Raw genomic sequence first — 15,096 nt, 5'->3', positions numbered from 1 at the left:
CTTACAAGAGGATGCAGTGAGAAATAACCCTATTATTGCTTTAGGGAAGTTATTTGAGGAACTATGGGGTAAGACATTTGATCTGGAACTACCCTTCCACAGAGAGTCATTGATTTACCTTCTCCCTGTGCAATATCTAGACAAGAAAGTGTGGTGAGAAGAGAAATAGATAGGACTCTACTAGCTGCATTTAATGCTCTAGCAAATGGTTATTTCAAAATTGATTTTTTTTTTAAGTTATCTACTCAATTGTTACAGGATGTAACCTTTCCTGAGATCATTCATAAGACTAGCACACATGGTTCAACCTTGTAATGGAAGACTTCAGCAAAATTAGAACATAATTTGCAATTTATATCCAGCAAGTTGTGAGTTATGAGAGGCCAAATATATTTTTCTAGATTATTAGGAGACTTGGAATGTTTTGCTTTCTAAGCTCCTTTCTCAAACTTTAACAGAAGATCAAATATGGGAAGAAACTAATGAGTTAGAAATTACTAAGAATTCTCTTCTTCCAACCTTAGATTTACAATGTATTGATTATCCAAACAGAATATATGTGCTGTCAAAATATACAGCTTTATTCAGTAATTGGTATCATAACTGAGTTTGATAGGGCAAACAGAGATTTATTTTTTTCCTTTTTTGGGTGGGGGAAGGAGAGTAATTGTATTCATGGCCTTACTGTAAATGATTTTTATGTTGACCTTTTAAAATGGTAAATAGTTTAAAAACTTGCTTAAATCAAGAAGTCAAAATTCAGAATATTAACCTTATTGCAGAGAACCAGGAAGGGATTCTTTACTTCAGGGAACTTCAGTAGGTGAGATCTCTCTTTTGCTGTATTTAATACCTAAGGGTATGTCTACACTGCAATTGAAAACCCACAGCTGGCCTGTGTCAGCGGGCTGTTTAACTGCAATGCAGATGTTCAGGCTTGGGCTGCAGCCCAAGCTCTGCGACCTTCCCACTCCGTAGGGTCCTAGAGCCCAGGCTCCAGCCCAAATATGTACACCTCAATTAAACATCCCCTTAGCCCGAACCAGTTGGCACAGGCCAGGTGCAGGTTTAACTGCAGTGTAGATATACCCTAAGATACAGCGATTTGAATTCTGTATGGTGCTCTCTCCTCAAATTTCAATTCGCTGGATATGCATGTATGTTCTCTTTTTAAATAATTTCACCTCTTATTTTTATTTAACATAGTTTCTGGACTAGGTATTTGCAAATAAACACTGCCCTCTTCTGGCTACACAAAGTCACCAACATCTAATCCTCTGAAGTAAAACCCAGTCATTTGGCTTGGTTACTCAATAGCACTTGCAGAGACATTTGGATTTATGGAGTGTACACATTCATCAGTCAAGATTTATCTTGTTGCGATGCTTTATATTCAGGAGATCCTGCTCCTAGATCTAAGATCAACTAACTAGAGAATGCTGACAACATGGCAAGCTCTAGCAGCATCCAGTGTTTGTATTTGGCATGGCATACTATGTTTCTGTTACATCACAAATACAGAGAGCCTATGAGATGTCAGATTAGTTCGCTGGATGAGATGTTAAAACTCCATTCCTTATACTAGTGTGTGTTGTTTACCCAAGCTAAACATCCCCAAACACGGTCCAAAATGAGTAAACAAACAAAAAAACAAAAAACAAAAAAAAACTTATTCCAAACCACAGATGATCTACTCAGAAATGGGGTTTTAATATTCAAGGTTGTATGTGAGCTCCTACTGGCTACATAACTGCTGCTGTACTCGCCTACAAAGTTGCTGCACTACTAGTATCCAGTTCAATTGTTTTGAAATGTGTAGTAACCCAAGTTAAGTCGGTCTTTCCTGCTTGTACGTTCTCCTGTAGTATTCTTACAACAGAATTTGGTATCATATACATAGCATTTCAATTAGTCTTTTTAAAGACAGTTCTCTCTTTTCATCTCCAAGGAAAGGTTTATGCTTGGGAACTTACCAATATCATATGCCATAAAATCTGAAGAAAAGCACTTAGCACCATGGCTCATTGATGTGTCATTGTGTGTATTTCCTCCAAACACCAGCATGGTTCCACTCATTATCACAGCAGTGTGCAAATAGCGGAAAAATCGACTATCTTTAAGAATTGTCCTTCAGAAAAGAAAAAAAACAACATTATGTTATATTATATATCTATCTATATCTATATCTATATTTTCCCTTTAAAGAAACTAACCGCCACCTGAAAAAGGCAAAGTAATTTCCAAACCCACTTTGGAGAGACATTTGTGGTGGCAATCCACTTAATTATTTTTCTAATATAATATGCAATGGCTTTTTCTTTCCAGTCTGCTCCTTGCCTCCTATAATTTGATTTCCTCTTCTCAACTACCCTCCCTCCCCCCGATTCTTGGGTCATATTCATCAGTGGCATTCCACTGAAACATCTTGTCCTGGACAAGGATGTAATACACTCATCTGCCACCTCCAGTCTTCACCAAAAATCAATATTTAGCATATGGCCAGCAACAGCCATTGAGCCACAAACTACCTGGGAGAATTTCATGATTGTCCTGGTGGTTACAAAACCCTAAACCAACCCAAAAGGGTCATCATTTGAATTGGATGCTGTCCCGCCCTCAACCTAAGCCAATATCTTGACTAAAACTTCTGAACTAGTAATATAGCCCTGCAGATTAATACATGTAAAACTGGATGCCTCATCCATAATTAAATCATGGACAGCATTAATTATATTAGCCACTGACCGTGCATCAAATCAACACGATTAACAGTACTGAGAGCTAAAGAGAGCACTCTCTTCCGTGATTTCCCCAATGATTTGAGAGAATAAGGCCTTAAAAGGTTTGGGGCGGAATGCATAGCTGACTGAACATCAGTTTCCTGGCTGTGTGGGTTCATGCCACCAGAACCAGCAAAGTTGTTGTAGCTGGGATGCTGCTGGACATCAACACTGTGATTGTAGTTCATATGGAGGGAAAGATTTTCCCTACCTTTAAGTCACATTTCTACAACAAAGCACTCAATAATGCGGCCCAACGACCTGCTCTGATTTGGAACAGAGAGCTGAGTGCTGTGGTGCTTCCTGTATAGAAAGAGTTCCTGAGCACTGCTCTGTTCCTGGATGGAGGCCGGAATGCAAAAGCCTGTTGAGCAACCAGCCAAAAGCATGGGTGGGCATTCCGCTTGAAGGGGAGGGAAGTGCTAAGAAAAAAAATGGGCTGTCAGAAGGCAGTTTAGGAGATCTTATGGAATGTACTACCAGTCCTGAAAAGGCAGCGAATTGGAAGCCTAAACTTCTAGCTGGGCAGAAAGGAGTGGGCTCATAGCCTGAAACCCAAGTCACAGAAAACAGTAGTATTCTACCTTCAGTTTAATTAACCAGATAATATTTCATCATTTTGCAAACAGCCAGTACTCTAATACATTACATTCAGATGAGGTCAGAAGATGAAAAGATACTTACCACATCCGTGTATCAACTTCATATTTGTATAAGTCATCTGCTAGTCTATACTTATTAGCACTGAATGCTTTGTAACCTCCATGGATATAGATTGATTGGGTGTTTGGATCGTAAACACTGCTGTGACCATATCCTCCCTGCACCAAGGCTCCACTTGTTTGTAAAATATTCCATGTATTTGTCGCTAAGAAGAGAAAGAAACTTGTATTTGACAAAAGACATGTAACGCATAAGTACTGAAAACAGGTCAATAGATTTAGCTAGGAAAGAGACTCTTCCTTAACTCAAAACCACCAGCACTGCATACTCCATAGCTACAGCCTCTCTCTGTCTTTTACTTTTTAAGAGGCAGTCTGAGCTACTCCTCAAAGAAAAAAAATGTGCCTGCTCAGTGGGTAAGTTAGCTGCCACGAGGTACTGTGCTGTCAGATTCTTTTAATTAGACCACAGGCAATCTCCTCCTCCAGTCATTCATTAAACTTCAAAGACAAGCCAAGAGAGTGAAATATAAAAAGCATTAAAATTATCTATCACATTTTAGTGACATCAAATCACCAGTAAAGTTACTTGATTTGTTTTGATATCCAAAAACACTCTTCTATAGATTTAAGGCAAGAAAGCACAGAGGCCAAACTCACTGGGATATATTTTTTAAAAGAATGGTGGCCTAACTATTGTGTTCTTCATAGCCATGCTTGAGAACCCAGGTGTGATTGATGGCCCTGGTCCCTCACTCCCTTGAATGGCAGGGCTTGGGAGCATAACAAAGTATAATGATCAGCCTGAGAGAAACATTTTACCCAACTAAACACCAAAACTTCTTTTTTTCCCCCCAATTAAGGAGCAATGCTGAGAGGCTCTGAATGAAATGCCGCGCAGGCTTCCCAAGACAGGCAAATACAGGAAGAAACAAAGTAACTTCAGAGGTCTGACTGATATGCAAGGAACTTCTTCCCAAAAATTAAAGGAAATGAATGGTGTAGCCTTCGGAAACTTACGCACGTTGGTGTCTTTAAGAACTAAGAAGAAAACCATATCCAAGTTCCCACACCATCATTTCCTAAAGCAGCAGACTCTAGCTCTGAATATAAGTTTATTTCCCCAAAGGCATTTTTCCATGCAGGAAATATAAAACTGAGGATGAAGTAGACTCCCCTAACGAACCAAGATTGTCTCTTGGTTTGTTTCTGTCACAATCATTGACTTCGTTTGACAACAGAGTGGGTCACAGTCTCCTGATATGTGAACAACAACTATGTGTTTCCTAGATACCAAAAACAGTTTTGGACTGTTTTATTTAAAGGAGAGGGTGGCACAGAGGGAAAAATGCCTCTTCCCAGCTTTAATACTAGGCAACAAGTAGCTGTATAGAATTTTTGCCAAAGTAATAAGGAAATTTGAATGACCCACGAGGGAGATTTTGTTATCCATATTTGCCATAGCTTCTGATGCCACCATTCAACATGGCAGTCTAGAAATCTTGTTTCCTTTTGCTCGCTTCTTAAGAAAGTCACAAATTCCTATCACCAGCTATTTCAGACACAATAACTACATCCCAGCATGTCACCTAATGGCAGTGCATGCCTAGATTAAACAAAGAAGTTCTCCAGGTAAATCAAAAAGTCAAACTAATTCCAGGACTGTGACATTAGAGATTTAAAGGAGGACTACTAAAAAACTCAGCAGCCGCTAACTACAAAATTTGGCCCCACCAAACGTTGGGTACTACTGCCTTAAAATCGAGATAAAACTGCAATGAATTAAGAAAGTTAAAAAGTTATTTATGAAAATGAACTGGAAGAGCTAACACATATGAATATAATGTACAAACCAATAATATACTGTAAAAATTATCATTTGCTATTTATAGTACGCTGATACTTACAGGCACCAATTGAGATCAGTGCTTTACTGTCTTGGACATTGTACATAAATACAGCAAGACACAGCTATCATCTGGGAGAGCTTACAGTCTAACTTTTATATCTGAACGTCTCTAAAGCTGATGAACTTCTGAGATACAAATAGCTTTTGGTGAACGTATGCATATGTGTGAAATACAATACACGAAATGTGAATCCAGTCACCCCAAAGAAGATGATGCTACATAGCATTTTACCGGGGCTCTAGGTACTGAATGCAGCAATATATACACAAGAAGAAAGGCATCCCACTCACAAGAACAGAATTGTTTAAAATTCATTTCATAATGAATCTAACTCAATCATTCACATACCATGCATAATGAAAGCTGCTACAGAACAGAGTTTGTAGCTTTCTAAACTTCAAGAAAAAACCATGGAGAGTTTGAGGTTTCATTCTGCAGGCATGGTAGGGAGACACCAACACTTCCCACAGTCCAAAAAGGCTCTCCACAAGCCTTGCAAGAGTGTGGCATTCCTGGACTTTTACTTACGTATCTACTTTGCTGTGTATTTTTAGAATGCTTTCAACAAAACTCAAAGTTACTTCATAATCAGTTAGACTTGCCTCATCATTCATTGCAATCTTGTCACATATACTGGATAGCCACAAGGGGTACATGCCTTTCTAGTCACTGTACAGATATTCAAGCACTTTGTACAAGACATTAGATTCAAGTTCTAAAAAATATACTGTAGAAAAAAAAGGAGGAACTTGAACATCAATAAGTTCAATATACTGTTTTTGACGGGATCTGGTTAATGTTTGCAAACCAAACACTGAAATACAAGCAACTGGCACGATTGTACCTACCAAGGTTATATTCCTGCACATTGCTGATATACCCATACAGAGGGCAGTGCCCAAAGATGACGAGCATAACAGCACTGCCATCTCCCAGATTGACGATGTGTGCTGAGTGGCCAACAACTGCATACTGCTCCTTGGTTTTGGGGATCACTTGAACCCATGACTCATTGTGTATATGGAATACCCAGAGCTGATTGGTCACATTCCCCATTGCATCTATTTTTCCTCCATACATATAGATTTTATTCTGGAAAAAAAGTTGGTTTAATAAAGAAATGGTCAGCCTTTTTGGCATTAACACACCACACATACAAAAGAAAACAACTGCTATGGTTTATAGTTCCCCAACAAATGTCCATCACATATTGTGCAAGGTATAGAAGATTTATTCTAATAACTCCTGCTAATGCTAATTGAAAATTAAATGAAAGTCTCCTAAACATTGATGGAAGATCCAACCATTTCACTGATGTTAAACAAAAATTAAGAAAAAAGTATTTCTCATTATTTTTCTTTCTTAGTAGAAGGTAAATAAAAGTATTTGAATCCTCCTCAGTCTCACTCTAGAAAAGCATTACAATAAGTGTACCTTTTTCTTCTTAACTATTAAGGAGTTATGGTAGAGTTTAACAAGGGCAATGCAAGTCTAGGGTAACATCTGTCCATCTCCTCCTCGTCCTATTCAAATTATATTGTCTGATGCACAACGTACTTAGGGAGGAAAAAAAGGTAAATTCCCTATGCTATCCTCCCTACCTCAAGAAATATAAAAATGAAAAGTATGTGATTTTAAAAGTCTGTGACTACTAAGCAAGTGAAGAGCCTCAAAGTATTTAAGCAGTTAGGATCTATCAAAAGATGACGAAGTCTGAAATTATCTTAATATACAAATGACACATCCAGCCACATACTTTGTGTATGGTATTCAAAAAAATTCCAACACAATGCATATGCCACTAAATTTTTAACTGTCTGGTAGGACTGCCTTAAGGTTTTCTTTTCTTTTATCCCTTGGGCTGCCCTTGCCATTCAGCTAAGTAAGCAATGCTCCTACCAAGCCATTATATATACAGAACTAGAAACAATTGAAAGCAAGAATTAATTAGCACTAATAAATCTACCTACTTCATGTAACGCCAATGAATGACCATATCTGATCTCTACAGAGTTCACAGTGCTGTTCAGTGGAAGCCACTCCTCAGAAACAAGGTCATACCTGTATAAATGAGAATTTAAGATTCTTCTGTTTAATTTATATGCAAATTTACCTGTCCTTCTCAGGATTTGTTAGGAAAGATATATTAATAAAAAATGTGAAGACACATCGTTACAAATTATATATAAAAAAAATCTTTTATGGATAAAAGTTAAACTGAAGCAGTGTATTTTAAACAAATATACTTTTGTTTCTTTACCATACTTAGCGTTGCACTTCCCTCTGCAAAACCAAGAGTGACAACATTCACAACGGAGCTATGCCAATTTACATCAACTGAGGATCTGCCCAAAGGAGTATTAAAAATAGGTTCTACAAAAGCTCACCGTAAATTCAAACATTCCTACAGGAAAAAGTCAGTATTCATAGCATAGTGTTTTTTAATTACACTTTCATCATTCAATCATAAAAACTCTCTCTACACTTAATTTGGCACAGGAAATCAACAAGAGAAAGACCCCATCCAAAAAAAAGTTCATTGGCTTTACCTCATGGGAAGAAGCTACATTTGCAATGCTTACATTTATGTAAGAAAAAATCAGCTTTAAGATAAATCTTGAATGATGTCTATCCGCATGTGTTTAGTGAGATGAAAAAACAAGGCAAGACTTTGAGAAAGTAGCTAGTGAAAATGAGGAAGGACTGCCCTGCAATGATATATGAATTTTCAAATAACTTTCATGTATGGCTTAGAGAAACTGCTACTTATGGATCAAACGCTGTCCCAAATTCTGAATGTATGACTCTCACTGAAGCTGACAGAAGCTATATGCATGCATTTTAGGACAGAATTAGGCCCTATACCTTTTAGTTTGTAACACTGTCTGGGTCAAGAGATGGTTTAAAAGCTTTCCACGGAGAATATTAGTGTGCATTTAATGGTAACTGTATAAATGATATAACAATATTCTTCACAACAGTGGGTGTCATCCTCATTTTACAGATGAGAGCACAGAGTTTAAATGACTTGCTCAAAGTCATACAGTGAGGCCATTTTGAATTGGCCTGGTGACAAGAATAGATCCAGCATAGCCAAATCTCAGTCTGGTGCCCTATCCACTGGGATATGGTTCCTCTATTTCTAAGTTCAAATATCCATTTCAATAGCCCATAGAGCTTTATTAAGCAGTCACAATCTGAAATCCTGCAGGTTGAACAGCAGAAACTGTTTTATTAGAATGAGTTAATTCAGATGGTCTCTGAGAGGATGCAGACTCAGCCTCACTGAAGGTGAGGCAAGACAGAACTTGTAGGGCTTATGAATGAATCTACAGAAAATAATAATAGTGAGACAGGATAGTGTTGCAGGAAGGATGGAGTACGTCAGCAGTTACTGAATCTCACGACTCTGTATGACGTTTTTTCAAAACTAGCTCCCATCAAACATTAGTAAACTCATGTTGACAAATCCTAGCTTTGAATAAGGCACAGGTCTGGACACAGTTTGAAGGATGTTGTTTTCTAAAATTAATTCTTGACATCTAATAATATCTTGTACTTGGAAAAGCAAAAATGAAATCAAGGTAGTTGAGTTTACTCACGCTAAAATCATATGGGAATCGGAATGATTGAACATGTAGCCTCCAACAACCCACATTACATTGCCATTGACAACAGCTTTGTGAGACGCTCTGGGAAGCTTCGGACTGGAGTATTCCTCACGAGTCCAGAATGACTGATTAGCTGGTACAGGAACTGCACAGCCAGGACCTTTTAATGAAATATAAGTTTAAAATGTTGAGAAACACTGTTACAAACATACATGTCAGGGAATATTTATGGATAAAATAAAGCTTCAGAGTAGGAAGGTAAGGATGCAGCTTGTAGCTGTGCCATATTGGGTGGCAATTTCATTGCAGACTTCACAACCTATGCCCAATACTTTTACGGTAGACCTCAAAAACACTACTAAGATTCCTGAAGCTGGGGATTCAGTAAAGAGAAAGCTTCCCTCTCTGTCAGTACTCAACCAGTCCTCTAACACATTATTTGGAGGCATGGTGTACATAAGATGCAGTGTACATAAAATCTGGGTCCTAATTACCTGCGGCTATGAAACATTCGATGGGTTTTTCCCCCCAGGAGTAGAACTGTTATCTTCGATGCTCTAGTAAATTTGGATATATCCCTGGTGCCCTAGATTTGGGTAATTTAATTTTGCTCATCTAAATTCCTTCTAAAGTTTCTGCCAATATACTATTCACAATTCCTTCTCTAAACTAATTTGCAGTGTTGCTATGTGCTGTCAAACAGCTGCTGTGCTCAACCCTAGAGGTGACTATATTTCAGTACTATACACATTCACTTGCTAAAGTATTTGGGGATTTTTTTTGTAATGTGGTTGACTAATTTTAGCACTTAAATTATACTTATACAAAGAAAATCAATTTTATGTGAGAAACTGAAAATTGCAAGAGGTGAAATTACAGAGTTTTTTAAATTAAAAAGCGAGCAAATCATCACACTTCAGTGTGGCAGTACCTGAACAGAATTAGAAACATACATGTTTCATTTATTTTTGAGACAAGTTAAATCCTACCTGAAGGCTCAACTTTGCCTTCAGATACAATCGTACATCCTTATATGTCTTCTAAGATCCATATTCACTTGCTCACATGGACAGTAAGCAGATTTTTTTTTGAGATGCATGCTAATGTTTGAGAAAAGAGGACCAAGGCTCTGATGCATGCAGGTCAGAAAGGTACAGCTGGGAGAAGAATGGAATCAGAATATCTGCTGAGTGAAAACATCTGCCAGACAGTATAACAGGGGTGGACAAACTACGGTCCAGGGGCTGTATCCAGCCCTTCAGACATTTTAATCTGGCCCTTGAGCTCCAGCCGGGGAGCAGGGTTGAGGGCTTGCCCCACTACAAGTGTGCCATGGCTCCGAGCAGCTCCCGGAACCAGCGGCATGTCCCCCTTCTGGCTCCTATGTGTAGGGGCAGCTAGGGGGCTCTGCAGACTGTCCCTGCCCAAGCAGTGCCCTCACAGCTACCATTGGCCGGGAACGATGGCCAATGGGAGCTGCAGGGGTGGTGCCTGCAGACCAAGTAGCACGCAGAGCCACCTGGCTGCAAGTAGGAGACAGGAGTGAGGGGGAACATTCCGGTGCTTCCAGGAGCTACTTAAAGTAAGTGTCACCTGGAGCCTGCACCCCTGACCTCCTCCCACACCCCCACTCCCTGCCCCAGCCCTGATCCCCCTCCTGCCTTCCAAACCCCTCGGTTCCAGGCCAGAGCATCCTCCTGCACCTCCAACCCCTCATCTCCACCCCAGAGCCCACACCTGCAGCGAGGGTCCTCACCCCCTCTCACACAACAACCGTCAGTTTCGTGAGCATTCATAATCTCCCCCTCCCCACACACCCCAATACAATTTCCATACCCATATGTGGCCCTCAGGCCAAAAAGTTTGCCCACCCCTGCACTATAATCTCTGCAGCAAGCAATCCTGATTTAACTGCAAATGTTAGACAAGCAAAAGCATCTCCCTCTCAGCAAAAAACCTATCAGGACACTTACCTTGCCAGCCTGAATTGCACAAGCATCCTTTGGTCTCATTCATGTTGCACTGACCTCTTGCAGGATATCCACAATCATCTGTGCAATAAGAAATATCACACGCCTCTCCTTTCCAGTGTTCAGAACATTCACATTTAACAGTGTTACTGCCATTACTGTGTTTGCACTCTCCTCGGCCAGAACAATTATTGGGACACATGTCGAAACTGCAAACACGGGGAAAATAATGTTTGTCAGCAGCTCAATTGACTACCAAGCCACGCATCTTACTGCACAAAGAGGTGCTGAACAAGGTTAATACCAAGGTATAAGTGTCTGTTCTACATATCGATGCTGAGATAAGTTATGAGTCTATAATTGTTTTTGCTCTAGCTAGTATTTTAAGTAGTAAAATTAAGTACAATTTCTGTAACTGAGTCCCAAATTAGGTGAGCTGATGAGGAAACACTATTGATTTGCTAAGTTCTTAGTGCTCAGCAGAAAAAGTGGTACTTTGCTTAGAGTCCCAAAATAATTATGCTTTTCAGATCTGAACCACCTTTGCAAAAAGTTTTGTTGATTTGGTCCACAATTTAAAAAGCTGGCTGCTTAATAAGATAAATCTACAGCAACACTTCTAAAACAATCCATATATATGCCAGTTATTTATAATGAAAATACATCACCCCATACCACTACAGTAAAGGATTTCAACAGCTCACATGAGGGCTTTGTAGTAACAATGTGATCTATTCAACAGAACTAGTCCCAATTACACTTTATTCTGGGACTCACTTAACAAATGCACCGCAGGGTGCATGTCAATAACCCAGCCACACATCCCTTTGGATCGTGTGCACACAGTACTCAAGTGGAATCAACTGTGGTAAAACTAGTCCTCTAGTATTTTTAAGCACTATCTCTGTTACAGATTCACATTCAGGGGCCTTATTCTTTCAAATCATGGATAGCTGGGTTTTTTTAACCACTGACTTTGCATTCAACAACATGAATCAAAGATAGTGATCACCATCCAAAATCCAACTGCACCAAGACTAAATGAAATAAAATGATTTCACTCTCCTTTACAGTAAGAGTGAATTTCAAAGCTTGACTTTGAATTCAAACTCCAGCAACAATACTCTGAGCTGGTTAATACATCCAACTTTAAAAACCAACAGAAAATCCTTGCATCCTTTCTATTAAGGACACATTAGGAGAAAGTCTCTCACCCACAACACACAGCACAACCAAAAACCGAAATAGATTTTTTAAAAAAAATTTGTAAAGAAAATTATCTGAAATGAGATTGAGCATGCAGAATTAAGAGAAATTTTAAAATACAGCTTAATATAGCAAGTTCATATCCACCGTCTTTTAAGGGAAGGTACATTAGTCGTAAGCGAATTTATTCATTGCATTTTTATGTTGAAGTCTCCCACCGTAGTCGATGTATGAGAGTCAGTTTGTTTCAGTGCATCTTGTACAAATGTAAACCCATGAGGGATCCACAGATGCGTCCACATTTCAGGCAGGCATGGCCTCATGTTTTTGTCACAGCCTGCTTTCTTCACTCACACTTCTTGTTGGCTTTTTTCAGTTCTGACATTGCTATTGTCACCATGTAGTACTGACAGCTGCCAGTAGATGGTATCATGGTTTTTGGTATCAGAGTGACCAAAATTTTCTAAATTAGATGTCTAAAACAAGGCTGCTAAATACATTTTGGCATGACTTTGGAAAGTGCTGAATACCCTCACCTCCCACTGCAGTCAGCAAGAGCTGCTGGATGCTCAGTACCTTTTGGCAAAATACAGATCACTTATTTAGGTGCTTAAATAGGTACCCAGTTTTGAAAATCTTGGCCAATGGATTTAAGCCAAGGGCTCCCCAGCAGACAAAAATGTATGAACTTGAAGGCGAGCCTGGGAAGACACGGATAGCTTGGCCATAGCTATAACATGTCCCCCTGAATAAGCAACACTCCATCCACTCCCTTCTGACTTTTTTCCCCTATTTAAAACAGCTCAATATAGTTGGTTCGCATGACAACTGCAATTTACGGGTTGATCCACATTTAACATCCAGGGACCCTTAACATATTCCTGTGGTAGACAGCCATTTGTAACTGAATTTCTTCAACCAACCAACCAACATTAAATTTTACAAAGAGCTAAAATTTCCTGCACATAAACACCAATTCTCACCCACAGGAAAACAAATCCCACTCCATACAAAATCCTCATACACAACTATACTGAAATAAGATTCAGAGGCTGTTACACCTACAAAAGCAAGAAATTCAATTAAATGTCCAATACCCACGAGTTTCTCTACCAGCATGTGTACACTAGCACCTTCTACTTATGTCTCTAAAGCGACCATTCTGAAAATAATTAGCCCATTAGGGAATAACCTAAAGTATTTAAAAAAAAAAAAAAAAAGCACTGAGCATAAAGTATACTGTAGCAAATGTTTACAAAGAACCTCTGCATAATGTTTCTTAAAATTATAAACAGGGAAAGCGAGGAAGTTTATTCATAGTGTGACAGACCCAGGCCAGTGGGGTACAGGAGTCTGGCAGAGGGCAAATATACTGGTCACTGAGTGAGTAGTTTTTTGTTCCCTGAGTGACCAGAGCAGGGTCTGCACTACAGTAGGCAGGAACTTGCTAGAACCAATTAAGGCAGACAGGCTGATTAGAACACCTGCAGCCAATCAAGGCAGGCTAATCAGGGCACCTGGGTTTTAAAAGGAGCTCTCTACAGTCAGATGGGGAGGAACCAGAAGAGAGGAAGTGCGTGTGAGGAGCTGGGAGTAAGAGACACAAGGAGCTGAGACTGAGAGGCTGTGCTGCTGGAGGACTAAGGAGTACAAACGTTACAGACATCAGGAGGAAGGTCCTGTGGTGAGGATAAAGAAGGTGTTTGGAGGAGGCCTTGGGGAAGTAGCCCAGGGAGTTGTAGCTGTCACACGGCTGTTACAAGAGACACTACAGACAGCTGCAAATCCATAAGGCTCTGGGCTGGAACCCGGAGTAGAGGGCGGCCCCGGGTTCCCCCCAGACCTCTCAACTCCTGATCAGACACAGGAGGAGTTGATCCAGACTGTGGGGGAGATCACTGAGGTGAGCAAATCTGCCAATAAGCGCAGGACCCACCAAGGTAGAGGAGGAACTTTGTCACAATAGTCATTAGTCCCAGAGGGGTAGCTCCGCTAACGCAGCCCAGTAGCCAACTGGAACTGAGATGATCTGAAGCTTTTTAGAGATGCCCCCACACATTTCTCTTTATGATAGGTTTAGTCCAGTGGCCTGAGGGAAATTCTTGTGTATATGCAGGAATGTGGAGAGAAAGGAATGTGAGGAAAAAGGCTAAGAAGTCATATGCATAAAGGGGATAAATTCTATTGATTGCATGTGATTGTACAAAAATAGTCACTATTACTCATGTTGCATTTACCCAAGTTTACAATCCACATGTGAGATTAGTGCTAGTGACAAAATATTAGACATCTTACACAAATTATGTGATTAATTTGCCTCTTGGCCTTCCAAATAAGCTATTTATTAACTTTGTGTGCTAAACCATGCATTACAAAAAGTTCACATGTGTATATTTAGCTTTTTAGAAAAGGTAATGAAGGATTAAAACTTAAATTAACTTCCAGTTTCATGTTTCAAGGGCAGCTGTCAATACCAAGAGAAATAGAGAAAAGAAGTGATACATAGGACAAGAAGGGACCTCCGGAGTAATTAAACCCAGATCCCTGCTCTCTCAGGCAATGCCATCATGTCATTTCATTCATAAACATATCAAGCTTTGTCTTAAAACTAGTTAGGTTGTTAGCTCCCACTTCTCCTGTTAGACCACTGTTTCAGAGCCTCCTCACTTCTCCAATGCTTAGAAACTTAATTTCCTACCTAAATTTATTCCTCACCAGTTTATCCCCACTTGTTCTTGTGCCAACATGGTCTTTCATTTTAAATAAATCTTTTCTCTCTTGGTGTTACTCCATGGCCCACGTATTTATAGAGAGCAATCACAGCCCCTCTCAGCTTTTGCTTTACTATGTTGACCAAGCCAAGCTCTTTTAGCCTTCTCTCATATGATTGGTTCTCCATATCCCTGATAATCCTTCTCTGCACCTGTTCCCATTTGAATTCATCTTTCTTGAACATG

At 39.6% G+C, this 15,096-nt stretch overlaps 2 protein-coding genes across 5 annotated transcripts in view; one reads left to right on the top strand and one right to left on the bottom strand.

The window, feature by feature from the left end:
* LOC127046411 (uncharacterized) overlaps positions 1–15,096 on the top strand; it is a 632,746-nt gene that overhangs the window by 369,877 nt on the left and 247,773 nt on the right. The window lies entirely within an intron of this gene.
* Positions 1–15,096, bottom strand: part of ATRN (attractin) — a 384,706-nt gene that overhangs the window by 306,832 nt on the left and 62,778 nt on the right. For all 4 annotated transcript variants that reach the window (XM_050943298.1, XM_050943297.1, XM_050943296.1 and 1 more), the window contains exons 5-10: positions 10,937–11,142; positions 8,955–9,123; positions 7,323–7,413; positions 6,201–6,444; positions 3,465–3,648; positions 1,974–2,128 (exon numbers count right to left, since the gene is read on the bottom strand). In XM_050943298.1, coding sequence (XP_050799255.1) covers positions 1,974–2,128; positions 3,465–3,648; positions 6,201–6,444; positions 7,323–7,413; positions 8,955–9,123; positions 10,937–11,142 — 1,049 coding nt within the window. The remainder of the gene's footprint in view (positions 1–1,973; positions 2,129–3,464; positions 3,649–6,200; positions 6,445–7,322; positions 7,414–8,954; positions 9,124–10,936; positions 11,143–15,096) is intronic.

The sequence above is a fragment of the Gopherus flavomarginatus genome, chromosome 3, assembly GCF_025201925.1.
Source record: "Gopherus flavomarginatus isolate rGopFla2 chromosome 3, rGopFla2.mat.asm, whole genome shotgun sequence".
NCBI classification, from domain to species: Eukaryota; Metazoa; Chordata; order Testudines; family Testudinidae; genus Gopherus; species Gopherus flavomarginatus.
This window is presented reverse-complemented; position numbering and strand designations above follow the sequence as displayed.